This window comes from Phallusia mammillata, chromosome 4 (assembly GCF_965637545.1).
Source record: "Phallusia mammillata chromosome 4, kaPhaMamm4.hap1.1, whole genome shotgun sequence".
Classification (NCBI taxonomy): domain Eukaryota; kingdom Metazoa; phylum Chordata; class Ascidiacea; order Phlebobranchia; family Ascidiidae; genus Phallusia; species Phallusia mammillata.
In genome coordinates, this window is record NC_137255.1 from 6,046,219 (window position 1) to 6,071,689 (window position 25,471).

General features: G+C 35.9%; 1 protein-coding gene across 1 annotated transcript; it reads left to right on the plus strand.

The window, feature by feature from the left end:
* Positions 1 to 1,132: 1,132 nt before the first annotated feature.
* Positions 1,133 to 25,224, plus strand: LOC145222603 (transmembrane protease serine 9-like). Its single transcript, XM_080088759.1, has 37 exons — positions 1,133 to 1,464; positions 4,452 to 4,576; positions 5,204 to 5,293; positions 5,630 to 5,771; positions 6,018 to 6,128; positions 6,391 to 6,452; positions 6,820 to 6,977; positions 12,283 to 12,372; positions 12,635 to 12,789; positions 13,032 to 13,189; positions 13,575 to 13,716; positions 13,918 to 13,941; positions 14,078 to 14,196; positions 14,355 to 14,438; positions 14,594 to 14,717; positions 15,402 to 15,515; positions 15,906 to 15,967; positions 16,044 to 16,195; positions 16,278 to 16,528; positions 17,055 to 17,206; positions 17,532 to 17,676; positions 18,085 to 18,111; positions 18,443 to 18,558; positions 18,944 to 19,033; positions 19,469 to 19,601; positions 19,876 to 19,932; positions 20,126 to 20,241; positions 20,411 to 20,500; positions 20,729 to 20,861; positions 21,014 to 21,124; positions 21,335 to 21,396; positions 21,888 to 22,042; positions 22,506 to 22,601; positions 22,855 to 23,012; positions 23,389 to 23,534; positions 24,628 to 24,775; positions 25,064 to 25,224. Exons 3-37 carry the CDS (start codon positions 5,291 to 5,293, stop codon positions 25,222 to 25,224), a joined length of 4,047 nt encoding a protein of 1,348 aa, XP_079944885.1. The 5' UTR covers positions 1,133 to 1,464; positions 4,452 to 4,576; positions 5,204 to 5,290.
* The last annotated feature ends 247 nt before the right edge of the window (positions 25,225 to 25,471 follow it).

Sequence of the window (25,471 nt, forward strand, 5' to 3'; positions counted from 1 at the left end):
AGTCTCTAGCTTTGACCTAATGCCCACTCTACTCTAAAACGTGTTGTTTACCCCATTGTCTACTATTATTTATTGTGTTTGTTGTCTTTCTCTTTTTTCTTTCTCATCCTTTGTTGCAAGGCTTTTTTGGATAGGCCTGTCAATCAAAATTTCGGGCCTAAACGGGCTTCTCAAAAACGTTTCGGGTTCGGGCCGGGCTTCGGGCTTATACTTTCGGGTTCGGGCCGGGTTCGGGCTCAGATTTCGGGCCCGCTTGCAACTCTGGTTTGTGTATCACTCTCGTAACAACACGCTTTATTCTATAGCATTTTTTGTGTTATTTTAGACCATAGTGGTGTTTAACTTGTGCGGATAAAAGAAACAGATAGCCACTTTCAAATACACCACTGTTGCATAGTATGATCGCCAACTGAACATTGTACAGAAAAATTTTGCGCATGGTGGCAGCAAAGGTCGCAAACTGCAAAAACCTATGCATAGCACTGCCGTAAGCATTATTGTCGTTTTTCTAATACGTCGACTTTCGGCACTTTTTGCGTTCATTTGCGCACACGAATCGAATGCTGTGATGCAATTACAAAAATTCCTGCTTAAGCCTACAGCAAGAAGTCACTAGGTTGTTTACAATCGGCGAAGGGCGCTTCATGTGTGTCACGCGCTTTTTGTTACCGCGTGCAAACGTTGATAGTTACAGTTGGATGTTCAGGAGTTGTCATGTGTTTGGCAATAGAGCTTGCTTAGTTGTCGTACAGCTTATTTGTATTGTTTGCAGTTTATTAGTTACAGGAATACAATTTAAACCTTTTTATGTCTTGAACAGCTTTATATCCAACCATCTATATCAGCGGTTCCTAAACTGGGGTCCGCGGTCCTTTAGGGGTCCGTGAGGCAATTTTGGGGGGACCGCGAAGCGGTTGAAGTAATTCTATAATCTTATTTGACGTCAGTTTGTGCCACTAAATAAGTTTAAATCAAAGTAGAATTGAGAATCAACTGTCTCCATTGCTTAACAATAGCTATTATTGAATGACAACTATCAAAAATGTAATTGTTCGCGCACAATTGTAATGCTTTTTGTCTTGTCTGTGATGTCACAAGCTGTGTTTGGATGACTTTTATGTGCAATTTTGCATCACTAGCTAAAATCCTGAAATCAACTTTCGTTTTTATGAAATACACATTTAGGCTTAAGGACCGCGAGCCCTCAAAATAATGGCAAAGGGACCGTTTTGAAAAAAATATGAAAAAGTTTGGGAACCGCTGATCTATATGGACGCCAAAGTTTAACTGTTTGCCTGCATCAAATTATAAGGCAGTCTGAAACAATGTGTTAACAATTGAATACGGGGTTAAGCACAAATCTTCAGCGTGATATCTACTAGATGAACTGTGTTGAAAGCCCTCGGGAAGAAATGATGTTTTGCTGCCAAAATTGCGACCCTTTGTGATGACAAACAGAAAAAGGTATTAAAATAAGCTTGTAGTATGGTTTGGAGTGAAATCAACCTTTACAGTCGCAGTTTTCCTGTGATTACTGTTGTCTACATCAATAAAATACAATGTCCAGTGCTAAAAATCCCAGGTCAAACAGGATTCCGTTTTAAATTATCCCATTTAACTGTTTCCGTTCGGATTTGAAACAAGTTGTTGCTGTTGCTTTTCTTTAAAAGATAAAAGGAAAGTGAAGTTTGAATACGTTTGTGTTCATGTAGGCGATGAACTTGTTTTTTTGGATATGAAATGACAACTTAGCATGACACTTTGTAGCGATGCGTGAAAATGACGTTTGCTGAGACTTTTGTATCGATTTTTTGCACATTAATAACTCTATGCACTTCAATTTTCCACATTTAGTATGGCGTGTGAGATTTACATAAAAAGTAAATGTTTGCCACAAAATAATAGAAGAACATGTCTGCCAAAAAAAATAGTGTGATGTGGCTTATAAGATCATAAAAATGTTACTTAATTTCACAAATGGGGTAATTGCATAAACACGGCAAGTTTTATTCATAACTTCCATTCCCACGAGTCTTATAGGTTGGAACAGTACGTTCGGCAAACATATTTGGTGTCGTCCAATTTTTTTTCCGGCCTTACTAATAAAAATCACTAACAAATGTAAGAACATGTAGTAAATTTCCGTCTACTTCGTAGCTGCCTAAATGTGAGTCACGAGACACAAAGCCGTGACGTATCGCTCGCGTAAAAGGGGGCACGCACAAAGCCTTACAGGTAAAAATTTTCCGACTAAGGGGTAAATTTTCCACGTTGGCGGTTAAATTTTTCCACTTTCGCAAAGCAGTAATACTCCTGACATTGGGAGCGCCCTAATCATTGCAATGTCAGCAGTTCGGCAAGCAGTCATTGCTGCAAACTAATTTTATGCAAATAATTTGGGCAAAATGTTTACTTTTGTAATATGTTTGGTTTGCTGTGTTGGAACAACCCTAACCCAACCGGATTTAGTTGAGAATGTCGGTAAGTTATGTTTCAAACCAGAATTGTTAGAGACACTTTTAAAGGTAGAGAGTATTTAGGGCCGCCAGAAACAATTTTAAATGCGTTAAAAACATATCATAAAATATATGTTTCAAAACAGTTGTCGTTGGCTTGTAAAGTGTGCCGCAAAACGAAATTTAGGTTTATGAATGCGCCGCATGCTTGAAAAGTTTCATAGCCACTAGCTCTCTAAAGCAAGTCATGAGACGCAAACCGTAAAACGTGACATATCTTTGCGTAATGGGGGCTCGCATACAACCGTTCGGGTAAAAATTTTCCGACAAACTTTAGAAAAAAGGGTCAATTCTACGTTGGTGCTTAAAATTTTCCACTTCTGACGTTGTGGACGTCCTAATCATTGCAATGTCGGCAGTTTAGCAAGCAGTCAGTACTGCAAACTAATGTTGATTCAAAGATGTTGAAAATTGTAGTGTTTTTAGCATGTTGTGTTGGAATAACACAAGCACAACTAAATGCAGGTAAGTGAATTAAAAGAATAGTGCCTTGCGATATTATCATAAAAAATAAAACATAAACACCCCGTACTAAATTAAGGTTACAATTGGTGGTAATAACAACAAAGCACATACAACTATGTCTACTTGTTGTAAGCGTAGGGGTTAAATTTGAGGTTAATTGTAAATAGAAACTTCTTGCATTGGAAACATGTCCCACGTTTTGCTATGGTAGTGATTAGAGAAAGTAAGTTTTAATAACATTCATTGAAATTTTGCGCCAAATGTATAGTGTTGTCAAACGATATGTGTTTGTAATGGTTATAATGCTTCAGTAATAACCAATGCCGTTATAAGTCAAACAACGAAGCTTGTATCAGACGTAAGAAACTTACCTAAGGAAAAAGCGTAGAATGAGATGTGCTAGGCTCGCCGAACATTTTGGTCTAATTTTAGATTTTGGCGATGTTTGTATTGTTATCGAACTTTTTCAAGTGTAAAATTAATGATTTAATAATCTAATTAAACGTTGCTACATAATTTCCATGGTCTGTACAAAACGAACCACAGTGACACTAAACCATCTTTTGATGACGCACGGATCTTATTAAAACTCTTTGGATAAATATATAGACGTCAAAAATCGATGGTTTAATCATCATATCAAGGAATTTACGTGCTCTAGCAACATACGATTTTCTTTTGTTCAGAATATTCACCAATATTCAGTTACGCCATGAAACCGTGTTGTTTTACCGAAACCCCCTTTTTCCCTTCGTGCTGGCCAAAGAATTCGGGGTTTACCAAGTACAATGTGTTTAGACAGTAACGCATCGTTTCACTTAGTTGATTTTTGATCCAGACGGTTATGTTAAAGTTGTGTCTGGTCATGCGAAAATGAAAAGAGCTTGAACTTTTTGATACAGCGCAACCACGTTTCTGACTTGAAAATTCCTGTTGCTCCAACGCCAAACCATTGTGTGAAATTGCTTTAGTGGAATGTGCCGTGTTTACCTTCTACACTTACGCGACAGACAACTGAACGATATATTTAATTTTTCGTAGACGCTAAATTTATTGTTAGCAACTTGCGATTTTGAACAGACTGAAAAGTGTACCGAATCAGCTGTATAAAAACCAGTATGAATATTTTCATCTTATCTCATACGGTCGAACTGGTGATTCCCTACTACGTAGCTGACATGTGCTGCATACAATGCAGGCAATGGAGCTTGTGATTCGACTTTCGGCGGTTTCTCCACTGGGCCTGTGTCATTTAGTTGGTAGAGCGCGAGTCCCGGAAAGACTCCTGTCGTGGGTTCGAATTTCTAGCCTGTGCCTTGACATATGGGAATGCTTGGGAGACCAGCTGATTCGGTACACGCCAAATGCCTTGCGTACTATGTTTTATCGATATGTATGCCGTGATCGCTAGTCTGCATCGACGCTTCAGGGCTGATCCCAGTATGAATATGTTCATCTTATCTTTTATAGAAAACTATTGCCCTGAACCATTTGTCAAAAACTCGACCACTGGTTACATTACAACTCCATTGTACCCTCAAACTTACCCTCGCAATCATGAGTGTGAATGGAGAATTGAAGTTCCCAGCGACAAGGTTTAGTGTTTGATTGACGTTGTTACTTTATGGCGTTGTTTATTTTTTCGAAGATTGGGTGCATCATCTAACAGGGTTTCACGAAAATCGCGTTTTTGTGGTCAAACTATGGAAAAGATTTTAGATTGATCTGTTTTGAAATTTGTAATAGCTGATAAAATGAGTTCCATCAAAGAAACTTCCATAACTGCTTATGATATGGAAAATCTACTAACACCATACCTCACGGGAAACCCACATTTCGATAGGTGGCGCAAAGAGCACTTTAAAACACATTTAAACATTTAAAATGTTAGGTCTCCCAAAATGCTCACGGTTATGGCTATTAGGGACGAGGTAAGGTATTAGCATTTAAAATTCAATAAAACTAGCAAAGAACTTAGTTATTAATGTAAAATTTTCAAAAACTTACTTTCCAACCCAACTCCTTAAGCCGCTTAATACATAATGCAGCTCTTTACGCCACCTGTCGAAAGTGGGTCTCCCTTAAGGTATGGTGTTAATAGCTCTACCCTATGATATAACGTAAGCGGATTAGCATCATCTTAAGATAACGTGGCTCACACAAATTAATATTTGCTGTAACACTAATAAGTTTAATTTATATTGCTGTTTGTTGTCTCTCAGGTTATTCACGTTACCTTCAGTGATCTTGACATTTACGAATCAAGCGATTGCTTTCGGGACTACTTACAAGTCCTGGATGGTGATGAAATGGTATTTTCTTTATTAAACTGATCTAAACTGTAATACTATAAATACAGTAAACCTCGGTTAATCTGGGCGGCTCAAGTTGTCCGAATTAGGCGAAGATCTGCATTAACTGGAACCGGTTTAACCAGGGTTTACTGTACTTTCGTTAAAGCTTTGCTGATTTATTCAACTTTACACCCAAGAATAGTAGACACAGTTTGAATTGCGCTGAAGCATTAATTATAAAACGCTAGTCTTATGGTTGTCTTATCTATTCTGGCCATCAAAACTGTGTGTAATTCGAATTAATTCCTTTCTCTTAATACTATATATTGTCAAGCGATGTTTGTTTTCTTACAGTACACTGGAAGAAAGTTCTGTGGAACAACAAGCCCTAAAAACTTTACAGCTTTTAACAATGTAGTCACCGTTCACTTTGTATCGACCACTTACACCACTTACGGCGAGTATCGTGGTTTTAACATCTCCTGGCATACAACGGGTAAGCTAACGTACCTTAAATGTAAAAACTTGTAGTAACATTGACATAACAAAGTTTAAACCACAGTTCGGTAATAATACTGTTTTCAAAAAGACAGATCATTTTTAAAAGAAAATTTAACACGTCATTTTGTTCAACTGCCTGTGAGGCAAAATTATTTACAAAAATTATTAAAAAAAAAAATTATGTACATGTGTTGATATTGTAACCAAGTTGACAGTGATCTTTAGATTGCTTGTTCTTTAGACCGTTGTAGCCTGGATGAGTACACCTGCTGGAACGGTAGTTGCATTTCTGAAACAAAACACTGCGACTTGGTGAACGATTGTATGGACAACAGTGACGAAATTGAATGCGGTAAGCATTGCAACGAGTTTAATAAGTCCTCTGACCGTTAAACAGGGATTGAACTGAAATAGCGTTTAATAATATAGAGATCACTTAGTTTTCTTTCTGTTGCAGCAGTGCTGTAGAATCGTTCCTAAACTTTAGCACTTGCATTATTATACATTTGTTTAACTTATTGATTCTTGCAGAAGAGGTTGCCACGAATTTTCTTTGTACACAGTCAAACTTATGCAATTGTTACCTTAAGAGATGTTTGCTTATTTATTTTTAGCTCACACCTCCATGAACTTGTCAGAATGCGGAAAACCATCGGTGGCTCCTCATTTTACTTGGGTAAGTTTTGGCTTTCAGGTTATTAAATAGGCCTTCCTCTTGAAATTCAAGAGGCTGTTATTTCAAAGTGGTTAGACTGGACAAAAAACGTTGTTTACTTCATCCATCTCTGCTTGCTATGCCGAATTTATCGTTTTACGTAATTGAGTTATACCTCTATGGTAACTGCAAGGGGCCACGTTGAAAATATTATCACACTTCGGTTAAATTTGTAACGCTTAGAATTTCGTTGTTGCACGTATAGGTTTTGTGAAATATCCTAAAATGAACGTTGAAATGTTTAAATAAATCGAACCTAAATTACACTGCAAATTACAATTCAATACCCGATACATTTCTTTAAACGCAACATTAATTTGCAATTCAGGATCCTCGTATTGTTGGTGGCAATGAAGCCGAACCCGGCAGCTGGCCTTGGCAGGTTGCATTAACACGCTACCCTGGTGGCACATCGTTTTGTGGAGGTTCTATCATCAATGAAAGATGGGTGGTGACTGCTGCACATTGCGTTGACTCTTCAAGCACGTAAGGCTCACCTTTTTTACATATATGTTCAACTCAGTTTGTCGATTGTCAAAGATTTTATTCAATAAGTTTGGTGTTTGCTTTCTTTGTGGGCAAGTGCGCACTATTTCTTGAGCTTTTCCGTCCATCTACTTCAACAATAGTTACGCATGCTATTTAACTGCCTCCTTGTTGGCTGTTTGGTTACCTTTAGGGTTGGGCAGCCTTCTCAAGCTAGCGAGCTATTATCAGAAAAGTTAAGTTATTATCAAAGAGCTTGTCTGTTTGCCAATAGCGGTCCGTCTCCTTTGCTTTTTTAAATTCTTTTAGTCTGTTATAAATCGTACAAATTAAAGTCTTTCATAAATTATCAACTTTTTTCCTTTCAGTGTGTACGTTGTTGCTGCACGCCATGAAGCGTTTGGTTCCTCTGACGAAGTTACGATACAAGTCGCATATATAGCGATTCATCCGAATGGATCGTAAGTGCATATTTCGGTTTTGTTTAACAAACTAATTGCATTCTGAAGCATATTGCAAAACGATCATTCTCTTGATGTCAAAAATTTAGTGTTTGCTTTTCTGTGTTGAGAAGAGCAGGTTTTAATGCATTACAAACAGCATTTTCTTGATGCCAAAAACAGTCTTTATTTTTTCAGTGTTGGCAAGCAGTTTTATAATGCGTCCTGCTCGTAATAAAGTAATTTCAAACTTCGACTTTTTCTGTTCGGATCGCCAAATAGTTCATACTTGTTTGCAGAAACTTTCGTCTTGGTTCCGATATAGCTTTATTGAGGCTAAGCACGTCATTGACATTTAGAGACACCATACGACCAATTTGTGTACCTACAAACACGTCTGATTTTTATGTTCGCGCGGGAACAATATGCGTGTCTACAGGATGGGGAGATATAGGTAAAATTGTAATGTTTAAGATTAGCTTTGTCGCTGAATTGTGAGTTTGTTACATCTTGCATGTTTTTGAACTAAAAAAATACAGGTGGAGCGCAATCTTTTATTGTTTTTTTCTTTTTTTATATACTGTGAGGACCACTGTGAACACCATATGCAAGCCATTTCAAACTTTTTTTACAAGCACACCTTTTCCAGTTGGTTGATTTTTAACGATCCAATTTGATGGAAAAGGCTCAGGTCCACCCTTTTTTGCAAAAGTCTCACGATGGGCTTTATGTCCACTTTATTAGCCACTAATTTTAGGCCAGTGCACTCTTTTTTTTAATTGCAAAAAAACTATTGCATTATATAGGTTATTTAATTTGTCACAAATGTACTCACTTATTTGATTTGTAATATACAAGTGCACGTCTCATGCAAATAAGACTATAGGTTGTTGAGTTTACACAAGAAATAAATCTGGCAGTCTCCTATTAAAAGCAAATATTCTTGTCAATACCCGAAAAACCACATGCAGATGTTAACTTTGTTAAAAAATCTAATTAATTGGTAACAGAATGGCGTGGTTCAAATTCGGACGCATTGTACCAAGTTAGACTTCCAATAGTGGAAAACGATGAGTGCGACCGATTATATAACACGATTGGAGAAACCGTTCACGAAAGCAACATATGTGGTGGTAATGTTGACACTGGAGGAGTTGGCCCTTGTCAGGTGATGAACTGAATTGGTTTTTGTTAAATTTAGTTTAACTTGCACTGAGTTTGTTTTCTTTCAATTAGGGCGATTCGGGAGGTCCCTTAACCTGCTATATCGGAAATACTTGGTATTTGATGGGAGTAGCATCATGGAGCTACAAATGTGGAACAAATATTCCGGGGGTGTATGTTAGAGTTCCTTGGTTTCACGACTGGATACAAGAAGGTAAATGAAATGCAACTTATCAAAGCAATGCGCCTAATGCAAAGCGTTTGCTAAATTCATAAAGTGTGGTCGTACATCAAGAGGTTATTTCTGACCTGTTCAATTCTTGTAGTTACTGTTTTGTGATCATGGGCGCCGGCACTTTAGGGTAAGCGGGAGTACTTCAACCCCTTCTTAAGTTTCACGTAATTTTAAATCTCCATGTATTTTCTCGAAGCTACTAATAAAAATGCAAAAGTATCATGCTCAAAGAAGCAAAGTAGAACTCGTCAGTGAATGTAATGTCTGCTTTATTTGAATATCCGGTGTTGTCTCCACAGTCTCTGGACTTTTCCAGCTTTTGAAACAGACAAAATGATACACGTGTATGATAGAAGCGTGACAGAGTGGTACGCAATTGTTCTGCATATATTTTTGCCTATATGTACATAATTTGTTGTACTAAACTGCTGGCCGACCCCAATGCTAAACTTTCTGTCGGTCCTCATTTTTGTGACAAATAAAATTGATTTTTATTGTTTTTTTAGCTGTTTTTTATTATTTACAGTTCAAACATTTTATGAAGAGCATGGTAAGTAGAAAAATATTTGGTGTTAGTTTGAAACATTTTTTATATTAATTTTCTGTAGGTCTATTTTATAGTAGGTAAACGTCACATTTTAAAAGGTAACATTTTTTACTTGGCTTTCTAACAAACGTTTCACAGCAAATTGTGGAGGCCCAACAATTTTCACTGATGTAAGTGGCAATTTTTCCTCACCTTTGAATGAAGGCTTTAGACTTCCCGGGATCGTTTGTAGGTGGACAATTTTGGCACCAGAAAACTGGGTAAGTTTTTGAGCATATAAAACCTCTACATCAGGGGTGTTAACGTAAATGACACACTAACCAAATTTAAATTACAGTTTAGTCTCATAAAATATTTGTTTGTATTGTGTAAAAAACTTTTTTCGAATTTGCTTTTGATCACTTGTTTTGTAGCAATAAGCGACAAAAACATTACGTTTAGAAGTTTTTAAACATCTAAACATAACAGTACACTTTCATTGTGTCATTGTTAAACTGGTTTTGCGTCAAATGCAATGTTTAACATACTAAAATGGTTCAATCGCTCGCTCGCCGGCCATGTTATTTAATTGACTGCTGGGCTTTTGCGAGGGGTCCTGACAAGTTCCAATACCTGCGTAGCCCTTCAAGTTTAAAAACTAATTGTAATATTTGACGATTTTGATGTTCAGTAAAAAGTAATGTGATGTTTTGGTTTAAACCAAGAAATACGATATGATATAATATTTTGTTTTAAGAGCTCAATTAGCTTAATTTTGCCGATACTCATATTTAAAACTGTCACACAAAACCGTATAAAACAATACATTATTAAATAGCAAAAAAGATTAGTTGACTTTCAACAAGCGTACATTATACTAAACAAAAAAAATGTACACGATTTTGGAAATGCGACTATTCTTATTAGCTGATCGAAGTTCGATTTCTTGACAATGACAACTCTACGCAATGTATTTCAACAAGCTTGGCAGTTTACAACGGAGAAGATCTTGTAAGTGTTATGGCATTCTTTTGTTTCAGTTTGTTTTTGCTAAGACACGAGTTGTGTAACAGTAAACGGCTTGAAGACATTTTACTGTAACCTAAGGCCAAAGTTACCGTAATACTACTTGTTAAAGAATGAATTTGAGTTACAAACATACAGCGCATGAAGATTATAAATTTAACATTAAACCCGCGGTGCTATTTTCTAAAACTCATATCATTTTGACAAAAATAAGTATTTTGCTATAACCCGGTAATATATTAAACACATTAATTTCTAGACATAGTTGTAATGCTTTCAACATATTCTTTGATCTACAGTACACTGGTCGTGAGTTTTGCGGGTCACGCAACATACCAGATTTCATTTCATCAACAAACAATGTGACGTTTGTGTTGCGAGGAGGTTATGAGTTTGGTTTTCAAGTCGCTTGGAAAATGGAAGGTCTTTTTTAACTGCTGTCAATAATTTCAAATAATTGTTTTTCTCTTACGATTGGTATGAATCGTAGGAGTTTTATGACAAAAGTTTTATCGAAAACAATTTATCTCATTTCCTGTCAATGTTACTACATTTCTTGAAACTCAGACCGTAATCTTGAATATTTTCAGAGAAATGTATTCACATGTTATGTGTAGATAATGTAACCATGTTGACAGAGGTCACATGACTGATGCTGTTTTTCAGAACGCTGTAGCCTGGATGAGTACACTTGCTGGAACGGTACTTGCATTCCTGAAACTAAACACTGCGATCTAGTGGACGATTGTATGGACAACAGTGACGAAATTGAATGTGGTAAGAATCTCAGTGAGTTGAATAAGTCCTTTGATCTCTAAATGAGTCTAAAGGGGTGGAACTGGTGTCATATAAAATTATAGATTGACCAGTTTCCTTCTTGTACGGCAGTGCTTTGTAATCGTCAATTACAGTAGTTTACAAATCGGAGTGTGCTTTATTGCATCTTAATTTACTTTAAGAATTCTTGCGGCAGTTGCTACGAAATTCTTTATCACATTTTAATACACTGGGTTGAAAATACACTGGGTCTAGATGACTCCTTTAAATTGTTTTGTCTCAAAACCAAAGCTGATTTTGACCACATTTTTTCACAATATTTGCTTACATTTTGTTACGTTTCGAATGAATACGTAAGAGTGTTGTGTGGTATCTTTTTTTTCAAAGCAAGCAATTGTTTAGCAAGTGTTTTTTTTAATCTTCAGCGCACACCTCCATGAACTTGTCTGAATGCGGAAAACCATCGGTGGCTCCACATTTTACTTGGGTAAGTTTTGGTTTTCAGGTTGTCAAATAGACCTACACTTAATTGAATTTCAAGAGGTTGTGGTTTCAATAATGGCCAGAATAGACAAAAAAGCCGCATTACGTAATTGTGGGAAGATAATCAATATGGTATGAAATTTAGGACCCTCGTATTGTTGGTGGCAATGAAGCCAGCCCCGGCAGCTGGCCCTGGCAGGTTGCATTGACATACTACCCTGGTGGCACATCATTTTGTGGAGGTTCCATCATCAATGAAATGTGGATTGTGACCGCTGCGCATTGCGTCGATTATTTATATTCAAGGTGAACCTTTTTACATATCTGTTTATTAGACATGCTGTCCACTCCCGAATATGTACTTAATCAAAATTTTGGCACTTGTTAGCATGTCCGCGAGTTTTCTCGGCCTTTTCCATTCAATAAATTACAATAACTTTGCATAATAACTGCTGCCCGTTTAACTGCCTGTCTGTTGCCTGCCTCTTCATTCTATTACATCAGGGTTTGTCAACTATCGCAAGTCAGCGAGCCAAAGATGATATCAGCAAGCTTGTCTGTTTGTTTATTTAGCTGTCAGCCCCGTTTGCTTTTCTAAACTCTGTTTGATTTTCAAGTAGTTCTTTAACCATTCTTATGCTTTTTATTACTTAGTGTGTTCGTTGTTGCTGGACGCCATGAAGCTTTTGGTTCCGCTGAAGTTTCGATAAAAGTCGACTATATAGCGATTCATCCGAATGGATCGTAAGTTGGTGGATAGTTCTATTTTGTATGACAAAACAAATGTATGCATAACCGTTTAAAAACATATTGCAAAACGATTTCACTCTAACAAAACTACAAAAGTAAACAAATGCAACTTTCCAAAGTCTTTCTTATTTAGTGTTGGCAAGCATTTTAAAAATGCATCGCCATCAGCTCCTGTTCATAACTTTGAACGTTCATCTGTAATTGACTGATATATATATTTTGTTCGGATTGCCAAATAATTCATACTTGTTTGCAGAAACTTTCGTCTTGGTTCTGATATAGCTTTATTGAGGCTAAGCTCGTCATTGAACTTTAGCGACACCATACGACCAATTTGTGTACCTACAAACACGTCTGATTTCTATGTTCGCGCGGGAACAATATGTGTGTCTACAGGATGGGGAGATTTAGGTAAAATGGTAATTTACCGTAATAAAATTTGCTTATACTATTGCATTACATAGATTATTGAACTTCTTTCAGAAACGTATTTCCATATTTGATTTTTTAACCTAAAAGTTCACGTCTGATGCTATAGGTACTTGAGTTTGCGCAAGCATTAAATCTTGCACTGTACCCATATTTTTGTTGGTACCTGATAAACCACATGTAGTTTTACCTTTGCTTTTTTCTAACAGAAACTATTTTAACAGAATGGCGTGGTTCAAATTCGGACTCATTGTACCAAGTGAGGCTGCCAGTAGTTGAACACGAGTTATGCAATCAAACATACCAAGAAATTGGAGAAACCGTTTACGAAAGCAACATATGTGCTGGTGATGTAAAAGCTGGGGGAGTCGGTCCTTGTCAGGTAATGTTGTAGGAACGTATAAATGCCCTGTTGTTGCCAGACATACTATATTAAAAGTTATAGTGTATATTTCCAATTATTGCCGCTGTAGCGAAGTACGATTCACGTCTTTTCACGGTAATATTTTGACGTTGCTAGGTACTCCTTCATATGTAAACTCAACTCAATTAGTGCCCCTGCATCAGTTATTACGATGTACTCCCCATCTTGGTGTTGATAAAACTAAAACAATATTCTAAATATTTTGTTGTCTTATATTATTTTGCCTACCAGAGTCAAATCGTTTGTTTATCTAAACTAAGTTTGTTATATTATCAATTTCTTATCGATAGATTTGACTGTTATATACAATCAATGCATGTTTTTGAAAGGCTCTTATTTTTAGGGCGATTCGGGGGGTCCACTGACCTGCTACATTGGAAATACTTGGTATTTGATGGGAGTAACTTCATGGGGATTTCAATGTGGAACAAATTTTCCTGGAGTGTATGTTAGAGTTCCTTGGTTCCATGACTGGATACAAGAAGGTAAATAAAATGCAACAAACCATCAAAACATAGTTCTCAACATAAAGCATTGGTTGAACTAATACACAGTTTAGTCGTATAGACCAAAAGATCGTTTTTGTTGATGCTTTGTCCAGTAAACTTATAGTTACTATTTTGTGAGGACTAAACTTAATTTCTGTTTTTTTTATTGTTTTTTTTATCTATTTTGTTTTTTTACAGCTCAACTCTTTTTTGAAACGTTTGGTAAGTAGAAAAATATTTAGTGTTAGTTTTAAACACATATGTAACTAAATTTATATTGGTCAAATATATTACTGTAAACATTAACATTATAAGATGGAACGTGTTTTACTTGGTATTCTAACTACCTTTATCACAGCAAACTGTGGAGAGTCAACGTTTACTAGTGCAAGCGGCAATTTCTCTTCACCTCTGATTGAAGGTTTCATATTTCCCAGTACCATCTGTAGGTGGACAATTCTGGCTCCAGTAAACTCGGTAAGTTTTTGAGCAAGTAAATTCCTGAACGCGCGGGTGTTATAACGCAAATAAATCCCCCAAAAAACAATAGTGACATGCAATTTAGTCCCATATATACTCCATTATGTCCATCTGTGATGTATTATGTAAATGCCCTATTTTGAGTGTATTTAAAGCTGATCGAAGTTCGATTTCTTGAAAATCCCAACCCTTCGCGATGCGATTCAACAAGCTTGGCAATTTACGACGGGGAAAACCTTGTAAGTGTTATTTTTCTACTTTTTTAAAATAACAGTTTTTTAAAGCACTAATTGTGTAGTAGGAAATGCCTTGAGAACATTTTTGTATAAGAACGATGATACTTACACACATATCTTATATCTGATATGCTCGCAACATATTCTTTGGTCTACAGTACACTGGTCGTGAGTTTTGCGGGTCACGCAACATACCAGATTTCATTTCATCAACAAACAACGTGACGTTTGTGTTGCGAGGAGGTTATGAGTTTGGTTTTCAGGTCGCTTGGGAAATGAAAGGTCTCATTTATACTCCTGTCTATATTTCGCATGATTGCTTTTTACTTTTACTACAATTTAGAACAGGGGTCTCAAACTCAAACTGCTTTGGGGGCCAAAAACAAACTATTAAGTAAGTTGTGGGCCGGACTAGCGATATCAAAACTAGAATTTTGCAAGATTAAAAAGTAAAATGTCCATTTATGCTATTAGCTACACTAAAAACAATATTGTAATATACAACAAACAGATACACAGTGTAGCAAAGTTGAAGAGTCTATACTGCTTCTTGTGGAAACAATTTATGGCCTACAATGACGCAACAATACATAAAATATTACGCAACAATCGCAATTAGTTATTTTTAAAGGGTTCATTCAATCATTCAATTCAAGTAAAAACGTTGCATATACCACCTAGAGAAAATGATTGTATCATGCAAATTCGCTGGTCCTGACAGGGTATTCCGCCTAAGTAAAACACATAACTCTCAAAAGTTACTTCGCGGGCCGCACAAAAACCCTTGGAGGGCCGCATGCGGCCCGCGGGCCGCGTGTTTGAGACCCCTGATTTAGAACGTGTCGGTTTCTGATACACCCGTGAAAACTACTGTATATTAAGCTACTTGGCGTTAAAATTCCGGGCATCGGGAGTGTTTTTTAAAGTTTTTCCGGACACGGATTTTAGTCTCTAGTTTATTTTCAGAGAAATGTAGCAACAATGGCTTTGCTTGTTGGGACGGATCTCAATGCATTTCTGAATCTTCGACATGTGATGGAGTAAGAGATTGTGCAGATGATAGTGATGAAATTGAATGTCGTGAGTGATAGTTTTCAGTATTTCCTAGTTTGTAGTTTTTAGTTTAAGGTCAGAATGCACTTGAATGTGTGAAAAATGAATGACATTTGGTGATTGACTGCACGATCTGATGGCAAACTCGTCACGTACATTTGCAATCGATCCCGTTTGCAAGCTATCTTGAATGTTTTTCAAGCCTATAGTGGCAAGATTTATTTTCGTTAGCGATTTTTTAATTTATCCGGATTGGACAATCTTTAACACAGATGTTAAACGTTATATTTCTTTGAAATCACTTACTTAACCAAATTAAATTGGTCAGAATACGATAAGTGTTGTGTGTCACTTTTGACCCGGGATTATAAGACCAGCTATTTTAATTTATCACATTGAGCGACATTTTTGTTTCAGCTCAGCTATCATCAAACTTCAGTGAATGTGGAAAAACAGATGTCGCACCTGGTTTTACTTGGGTAAGGATGCTTGTTCCAGTATCAGGCGTTGACGTTTTAACAAAATTCGGTGTACCTATAATTGCCAATTCTTTAGAATCCTCGAATAGTTGGAGGAAGCAAACCAACCAACGTTTCCTCCTGGCCTTGGCAAGCATCTATCTACCGATACGGCTATAGTCATCTTTGTAGTGCTTCAATTATTGGCAATAAATGGGTGTTGAGTTCTGCCAGCTGCCTTCGATACAGGTACTAATAGTTTGGAATGCATTTGTTATGATGACACATAATATGAAATATGATGTTATGATCCTTGTCAATATGCTGGTAGGAGTAGTTCCAGTTTGTCTGTATATGTGGGAGGAAACCCGTCTCAGAATGGAACTTTTCACGCCGTGGTGTCGGTCGTTTTACATTACGGATATGAGAGCTCCTATAGCAATGAGTACGATATCGCAATTGTGGAAGTCTCTCCGGAGTTTACATTCTCTTCGACACTTCGGCCCATCTGTCTCTCCAGCAATAATACTGAGATTAATATAGGAGAGACGTGTATCGTAATAGGTACTGGAATGAGAAGTGGTGAGAATTTCTCCTACATGTTTGGTTGCATTTTTGCAAGCATTCTAAAAAACAGTTTTGTAAATTAACTGTGCCTTTAAGCCGATGAAATGACAGTAAACGTTGGTTTAACAGCATTCGCGGTTATTTTGGTCCGAAGAAAGTTACATTCAAATCTGTGATATTTCAATATGTTTGTACTCCTGATTTGCAATGTCACTGAAACAAATGGTCAACATAACTTCCATGCATGGTTTTTAAGGGCATTTAAAAAATAAACACATTTTTAGGTGTTATTTAAGTCCTTACTCTAACTCAGTGTTTCTCAACCTTTGAGGGGTTTGCAAAGATGCAATTCAACACGGGATGATTTTATCTGTATGATAAAAACTTTCTCCGTGACTACTGTTTAGCATAGTAGCTTACACGACCATTTGATTTAGAACGGGATTTGCGATTGTATCCTTCTGTACGTGTGTGTGTTAGAAATTCCTAAAAGGAGTCGTATAGAGAACCACTGCTGTAACTATTTGTATTGATTCTGCAGGTGATTTTACGGGGAACGATTATGAGCTCTACCAAGTTCGCCTTCCGGTACTTGACCACGAAACTTGCAGTAACTACACATATTACGATTTTAATGAGGACGCTGTGTTTTGTGCTGGGTACACTGACGGAAGAGATAGCGGTACATGTTACGTAAGTTTCTACGAACACAAGAGAAAAAAAACATTTTACGGGTATTATAATACCGCATTTTAAACCAATTAATGTACCAGTAAGTTGCAACCATTCTTCTCTTGAATTTGTTGAATTCAAATACTGCAGCAGTGCATTTCAACGTGGCTTACCTGCCTGGTTTAAAGTTCGTCTACTTCCTCATGATCTATATTAATTCTAAAAAATTATACCTAAACAGTGCAAATAAGTGAGTATATTTTTTAAACAGTGCAAAAGGATACAAATAAGTGGTTCAGATAATATTGCTCTGTCAAATTACATAAAACATGTCATATTGTTGCAGGGTGACCAAGGCGGGCCATTGATGTGTTTAATTGACGAAAATACTTGGACTCAAGTTGGCGTCGCCACACAAACTACTACATGTCAGTCAGGAAGACCAAGTTTCTTTGTAAAAACGTCTTTTCATCCTGAATGGATTGCCAACGGCAAGTAACTCCCAAGACATTTAAATGCTCCAATTCACTCAAACAACCCCGTTATAAATATATTAAAAGTTTTCATTTTAACAAATAAACCTTTTGTGTAATTGCAAATTTTTTTTTCGAATTGTAAAAAATTGTAAACAAACAGTTTTAAATTTGAATTGATCGTAGCATCTATTAAACAAAATCAGCATGTATAAAACTTTGCACATCATTATAAGAACGCATATATGTATTTTAAAATTAAAATCAACACGGAAACGTATCCGTATTTTTTTGTAAATTAAAAAATATGAGCAAATAACCATATTTCCTTCCGACTTAGATAGCTCCTGATACCTCACATACAGCAAAAATGTTGTATTTAAAAAAATTATCTCATCATTTCTTAAATTAAATTCTTTTTTTCAGTGTTGGCGGGAGAACATGAAAACCTTGGTAAGTGTCGAGATTTAGCTTAAGATATATAATTTGATATGTTGGGTTCGCATACGACATTAATATTCTAAATCTACGAAAAGGGTTAAAAAAAGTTTTTGGTAAAAAAAATTATTGCAAAGCTTTTGTTGTTGTTGTTTGTTGACATTTCGTTAGTTGTCATGGTTGCGCTGACGGTTTGCTGCAAAAAAATACCCTTTTGATTTTATTTAGAAAGTGTAGCTTTGGCGGTGAATTTTGACAACAGTGTTGAAGTGGATATTTTACACTCCCATATAGATACACTCGTTTTTATATAAATGACCAACCGATTGTTTTTTTATTATTTCAGAGTGTGGCCAGCAAGATTTTACGGCATTTTTCGGTTTAATTACGTCACCTGGTTACCCTGGAAACTATTTCAACGATTTGGATTGCGAATACACCATCACTACTTCTGCTGGGATGGTAAATGACTTTAGATGTGTTAAAACTGTTTTATGGAGTTACATGAAAGTTTCAATTTTAAATTGTGTTGCAATACTAGATAAGTTCAACATTTCATGATTATTATTTGCCAGTGTCTCCTTTTTGATATTTAAGGTCAAAAACAGTTTTTCGCTAATATAGGCTACACCATTTATTAACGCATACAAGAAGTTAGGTTTCTTATCTTTACTTTGTTTTAATTTTTATAACCCGTATGAATAAAAAAAGAAAACCATACATACCTGCTAAAGCTTGCAGACAAAGTGACTTCGTAAGCTAACTTTGCAGGCAATTTTTACAAACCAAGTTAAAGTTATAAATTTTTAACTGAACAGTATGGTTAATATTTTTTTGTCATCTACAGGCGATTACGGTTTCATTTCAACATTTTGACCTTGAGCGTAATTCCATCTGTTCCTATGATTACTTGGAGGTTTACGATGGGACACAATTGGTAACAATTATTGAACAAAAAATTTTTACGACAGCAACAGTTTTTCCTGTTGAATCGAAAATAAATAAAAAACTATGTGAGATTGCCCTTTTACTAATAACCCAACAGAAAACATGTATTTTCGCCACTTACTTAAATTAATTTCTCAGAACATTCGAGATGGTAATCATGTTGAAGAAATGTACTTTGGTACATTTAGTGGCTGATAGAGCATGCCATATGCGACTAAGCGGTTTTCGCATCTCTGTAGGAGTCAATAAGATGATTCAGGGTGTATGGATGCAAATATTTTACAAAATTTTTCAGCTTCAAAATTTTGAGGCTTTTTTCATCTTTCAAAATAGGTAAATGTACGCAGGGCTCTATAGACAAGGAAACCAATCTAAAAATTTACACACAAAGTTTTACCCACATTTATGTCATGGCTTTGTTTAGATATCCAACGGAAAGCTGTGTGGCAATGATCTCCCACCAAACTATACTGCATACTCCACAACACTACGGATTGTGTTCCACACTGATTCCAGTGTAGTAGATTCTGGATTCTCAATATTATGGACAACTTCAAGTAACCCTCTATAATAAATGGTTCTGATGTACCAATGCAATACGACTTTTGTTTCGATTGCAACCAAAACAGCTCCTAAAAAGTATTATTATTTGAAGAATTTAGCGCGAGTTTGTGTAACCTTAAATCTTTATATAAATGCATTACTAGGAGTTTTAAGGGGCGCACAAAATTGAATGAAATTGCAAAGTCAATTATAAGTATTAAACGTCACCTATTTTTTCTTGTGTTTCAATATGTTGTTACACTCTCAAAAGTAAGTATTTTATTTTAGATTCTACCTCGCCACCCACCACTTACCCACCAACAACCACAGTCCAACCATCAACAGGTAAAATAAGATAATAGTTATACAAAAAACATGAGTGCAAAACTCAAAAATGTCACTTTTAAAGTGTTTTTATTTGTTTGTTTTTACGATTATACAGTGCCATCCACCAGCAACCCATCAACAGGTGAAATGAGATAGTAGGCTAGTTATTTTACAAAACAATTTGTTTCTCTATGTTTGATTTATACACCAGCTTGTGGAACTCAAAATTACACTTCATTTTCTGGTGTTCTTACGTCACCCGGTTACCCTGGAGACTATGTAAACAATTTGGATTGCGAATACGTAATTTCCGCTTTGCCACACTTGGTAAGTAAATGTGAAAAAAATCAACTTTTCTAAATAAACACGTTACACAATACCCCCAACTACACTGCATTTACTCTTGTCTAAATACTTGTTTATTAATTAATTGACACACATTTTTAAAATGCTTTACAACTTTACGTTTTTAACTTTTTGTTACTATTATTTGTAGGTGTTAGAAATTTACTTCGATCATTTTGACATAGAACGCCATTCCGAATGCGTTTGGGACTATATTGAACTTTGGGACGGCACAGAATTGGTAAGTCAATGTTGTTTCGATAAGTGGGAAAATGAGCACAAGTCGAAAACACGGATATTACATGCACGTTGACAAAAACCAGTTTATATGTGTAATATACCAACAACAAGGATACTCTAGTCTGCAAAACAACGAACAGAAACCTGAAATCCTGGGCCCTAGATCCCACAGCAAATAAAGCAATGTTTGTTCACAACAAAGTGCTAATCTAAATTGATCATCTCGCAGTACACCGGAACACGACTATGTGGCGACCAAGCTCCACGCAACTTTGCAGCGTTTTCTACAACAGTGCGTATTGTATTTCATACGGACAGTTACATGGTTCGAAGCGGATTTGTAATAACATGGAGAACAGCAGGCAAGTTAATGTAGTTTTTACACTAGAAAACGTAGTTATATTTTTTTAACATGGCTTAGAATACATACTCAATAATATCTTCTCGTATTTGTTAGTTGACTGAGGTTTGAAATAACGAAGTTGATAATTTGAAAGCATTGTTTTTATTGCAGTCCGTTGCAGTGCTAATGAGTTTACGTGTTGGGATGGAAGTTGCGTAGGGGAAATCCAACATTGCGACGAAGTGAGCCACTGCCCACATGGAGAGGATGAGATTGAATGCTGTGAGTACATTCATGCTTAAGTTAAATTATTTATTATTTTTAATTTGCTGATTAGGAACATATGTTCTTTACTGATGGGATATGTTTTGTAGTACCTTTTCTTCCGACTGTCATGCTGTTTTAATTTTTCTTTTTGTTTAAATTATGATATCATTTAAAACTAAATCAAACTAAACTAGTGTCATATTGAAGTACTAACTTGATTTTTAGTTCAGGGATTGGGACCTTCTGATCATTGTGGAACTGTTGACATACCACCGAGATTTACATGGGTATGAGATTGTTATGTTTCAGGTCATTTGCATAAGATCGCCAAACATATCACTAACTAAATGCCCAAACGATGCAAAAAAACAAAAAAAGAACATTGCAGAGTTGTTAAACTTCATCTGTTTTATTGTCTTATTGGTTCTTAAATTGCCTTATTTATGAACTTACGTGACGACAAAACACGACCATTTGGATTTAGAGTAATGATATAGTTTACTTACTGCGTCGGTTAGTTAATTCCACAAAGTATAAAACATGAGGTAACTTCATTGCCTACAAAGTTGTTTAAAACTTGATAGGTAAATACACTAAAAATTCAATACAAATCTTGACATCCATCAAGTACTATTCTTACGAATGGATGAGTCGTTATGTTGGCCAGCATATCGGTGGCCAGATTTAAAACAATTTTAGGAATTTAGTACTTCTTTACAAACATAGTTAATCTTCACACAACCAACGCTCTTGACTAACTCCATTTGTTTTTCTTTAGGACCCTCGTATAGTTGGTGGAAGTGCCGCAGAGCCCGGTTCCTACCCTTGGATGGCTATGCTCACTGATCAACAAGACCAGTTTTTTTGCGGTGGTACGATTATTAGTGACACCATAATCCTTACGGCCGCTCACTGTGTGGATGAAAACGTTGGGTAGGTTGTGTTATTTGCATAAGTCTTATTTTTTTGTTCTACTCCTATTCTAAGAGCTAAAACTTTTACCATGCATGTTCGTTTCGAAAAAATCATGCTCAAATTTTTGTGATGCACATCATTCACATTGTATCAAATTAAAAGGTGCATGCATTAACGTAAAACTCGTTAATGAATAACGAAAACTGTAGGTATTAGCTATCATCGCCTTATCTTTTACGAAACAATGTTTTTTTGTGGTAAGTTATATGTCGAAAACAGGCTTTTAGTTTAAGTTTTATTCTCACAACGACTTAAACTTTACTATTCACCATAAACGTCAGTGATTCAAGATTTGTTAACTTTTCAAACTAAGGTGTAGGCGTGTTTAGCGAATTTCCAAACACCTTATAGACAAACGATAAGGCAAATATTATAATTTTAGTACTAGATTAAAATGTAAATGAAGCATGTTTTCGGTTAGCGGCTTGATGGTTCATGTTGGTCGTCATTATTTATCTGACAACGACACGGTGCAAACGTTTTCAGTGGATTCCATTAAACTGCATGGAAACTACAGGTAAAATAGAAAACAAATTTATTTCACTGTGTTTTATAAGTATCGTTTCAATTATTTCGAGCAAGAACAATGTGAAAAGAATCTTTTGCATTTATTTCACCTAATGACTGAATCCGATGGTTTTCTAAGTAAACCAAAACTAGTTATAAAACCTAACCTTTATAGTTATTTCTTCTTATCACACCCGTTTTTTGTGTGGAAATAATAACCCTGCTGTCATAACTTACTTGTTGAAAACTTGCAAATTGTTTAGTACCACACTTGAAGGATTCGACATCGCCTTATTGCGCTTAAATGGATCGATCAACTTCACAAGAAGAGTGAAGCCGATTTGTATTCCACCTTCATCCCAGGGAAAGTTTGAAATAAAACCTGAAATGAGATGTATCGCCACTGGATGGGGCAGTCTTGGTAAGAATTTTGGTTTACAATGATAAAGTAAATATTGATGAATTGTTTTAGACCTTAATTAAAAATTAGGACTTCTTCAGTCTTGAAAAGGTTTACATGTGCCCCAACATTTTTGACTTGTGCACTTAGTTATGTTAAAAATACATAAGATATTCGGAAAATTATCTGAAGATCATGCAGATCTCCCCAGTCTTGGTTACTTGGATATTATGTAAAGATTTAATTTGTCAACATCCTATTAGCTTATTTGTTTATTTAACTTTGCATACATTGGTGGACTTTTCTTAATGTTTTTTTTCTTTTGGAGATTTACCTCATGTGCCTTGCAACAATATCCACCGTTTTTCAACTTAGCAGTTCGTGCTTTGCTCTGCAGGTGGTTCCAACTTCCCAGACCAGCTTTTCCAGGTTCGTTTGCCGATCGTCGAAGCAAATAGATGCAACAGCAGTTATTTCGGATATTTGCTGAACTCTCAAATATGTGCTGGTGACTTCGATACTGGAGGTATCGACACTTGCCAGGTAATGCATGTAGATTGTAGAATATGATATGGTTGAAGACCACTCTGGTATATCACATAACGGTTAAAAAAGATACCATTTAAAAGTTAAATAACAATTACTTTACAATAGCGCGAAAAATAAGTAAAAAAAATATAGCAAAAAATGTTATAAAACGAGAGACGATAGAGTACAAAACTACAATTTAAAAGCATGTTCACACATTCAATGGCGTAGTTGTTAAAGCGTAGTTCAATAACTTCATTAACATTTACATTTCATTTCCAAACCTATACAGTCCATTAAAAACCTGTGCTTATGCAGAAATAATCCTGAACCAATGCACGGTCACTAAAGACGATACAAGTTGCGGATATAATAAGTTTCAATAATCGATTTTGAGTAACTTATTTCATTGCATCACGAAAGACACAGACTGATTTAAGAAAACTAAAAGTTTAAGTTTAAGATGTAAGTTCAGAAAAACACTTTTCTATTTGAATAAGATACTGACGATGCTGTAATAGCGAAATATATATATCTTTAAAACGACTAAGCGTTTTTCTGAACTTACATCCATCGCTTTATAAGGCTTTTTAGTCTTCATCCACCAAGCAACGGACTGGATGATTCGAGCTTTAAGTTTCAATTAAGAGTTTGAGTTTAATATATAATTGTATTCCTATTTTGATACCGTTTCTTTTTGATCTCGCTTTGGCTCTATATGCACTTGGCATAGGACCTCAAATTATTTACCGATTAAACTTACAACATAATATATGTATTTTGCTACGTATGGTCAATACAAACATAGTATCACATTTGCTTAACTTTCGTTTGCTTGACTTGTTATTTGAAGATTGGTCAACATCGATTTTAAGACATCCTTTATGACGTTGTGATTTATGCGATCAACTTTAAAAAGTAACACTTTCCTAATTTGGGTTACATTTGTTGAAAAACAAAACTGATTCGATAGCACCTGTTACGCAAAACATACTCTGTTTGCACATAATGAAAATATGAAGTTTTTTTTATTTAACTTATCAATCATTAACGAATTCTATACGAAACGGACTATATGCCAAATGTCCGACATTCCATATTTTTAAAGGGTGACTCTGGTGGACCACTTATCTGTCTGTTTGGCGAAACAGCCTGGTATCAAGTGGGCGTGACCTCGTACGGAAATGGGTGTGCTGTTGCTGGATCTCCTGGTGTTTACACAAGAGTTTCTTCCTTCTACTACTGGATCATGAACAGTATGTTGGTCGTTTTTGTTTCATGAACAAACATGTTTGTTTCCGTTCCTAATGCAATGCAAAAAAGGATTTAATGATATTCTATAACTTTTCTATGAAGGTTTTACTTCTGCTAAAAAAAGTTTCAACGTTTGTTTACATTTGGCAGGAATTAGCCATGTGTGAATATGCAGTTTTGCTGACTCAGCAAACTTCCAAGTTCTGTCTATTTATTCCTCTGGTTGTTTTAAATTTCTCCTCGTTTTTAATGGTAGCGTTTGTATTTAATTTGAATCGTTTACTTTGCAGATATAAACTCGACATTGCCTTCTCCGCCACCCTCGAGCCCGCCAGCAATGCCAGCCACAAACCCAGCTACAAACTCATCCAATACAATCCAAACTACAACTAATGAGGCAAACACAACAACTGGCAACCAATCCAATTGTACCACAACTTGTGGTGGGTAACAAAGTTTTGTTAAAATATTTCGTGTTTGTTGCAATAAAAATTTCAAAATTTATCGAGGTTTTAAACTAAAAATACATTAGGAGCACGTTTCAGACACTTTAAAGGAGTTCTCAGACACTTCCATTTGTGTAAATAAAAAGCGACCTAAAATCCCTCACATCAAAACCTAAATTCCCTCACATCAGAATTGTTTTTGCAGTGCCCTTTCACTTAAATATTAATAATTTTTATTTCGCTTTATTTTTT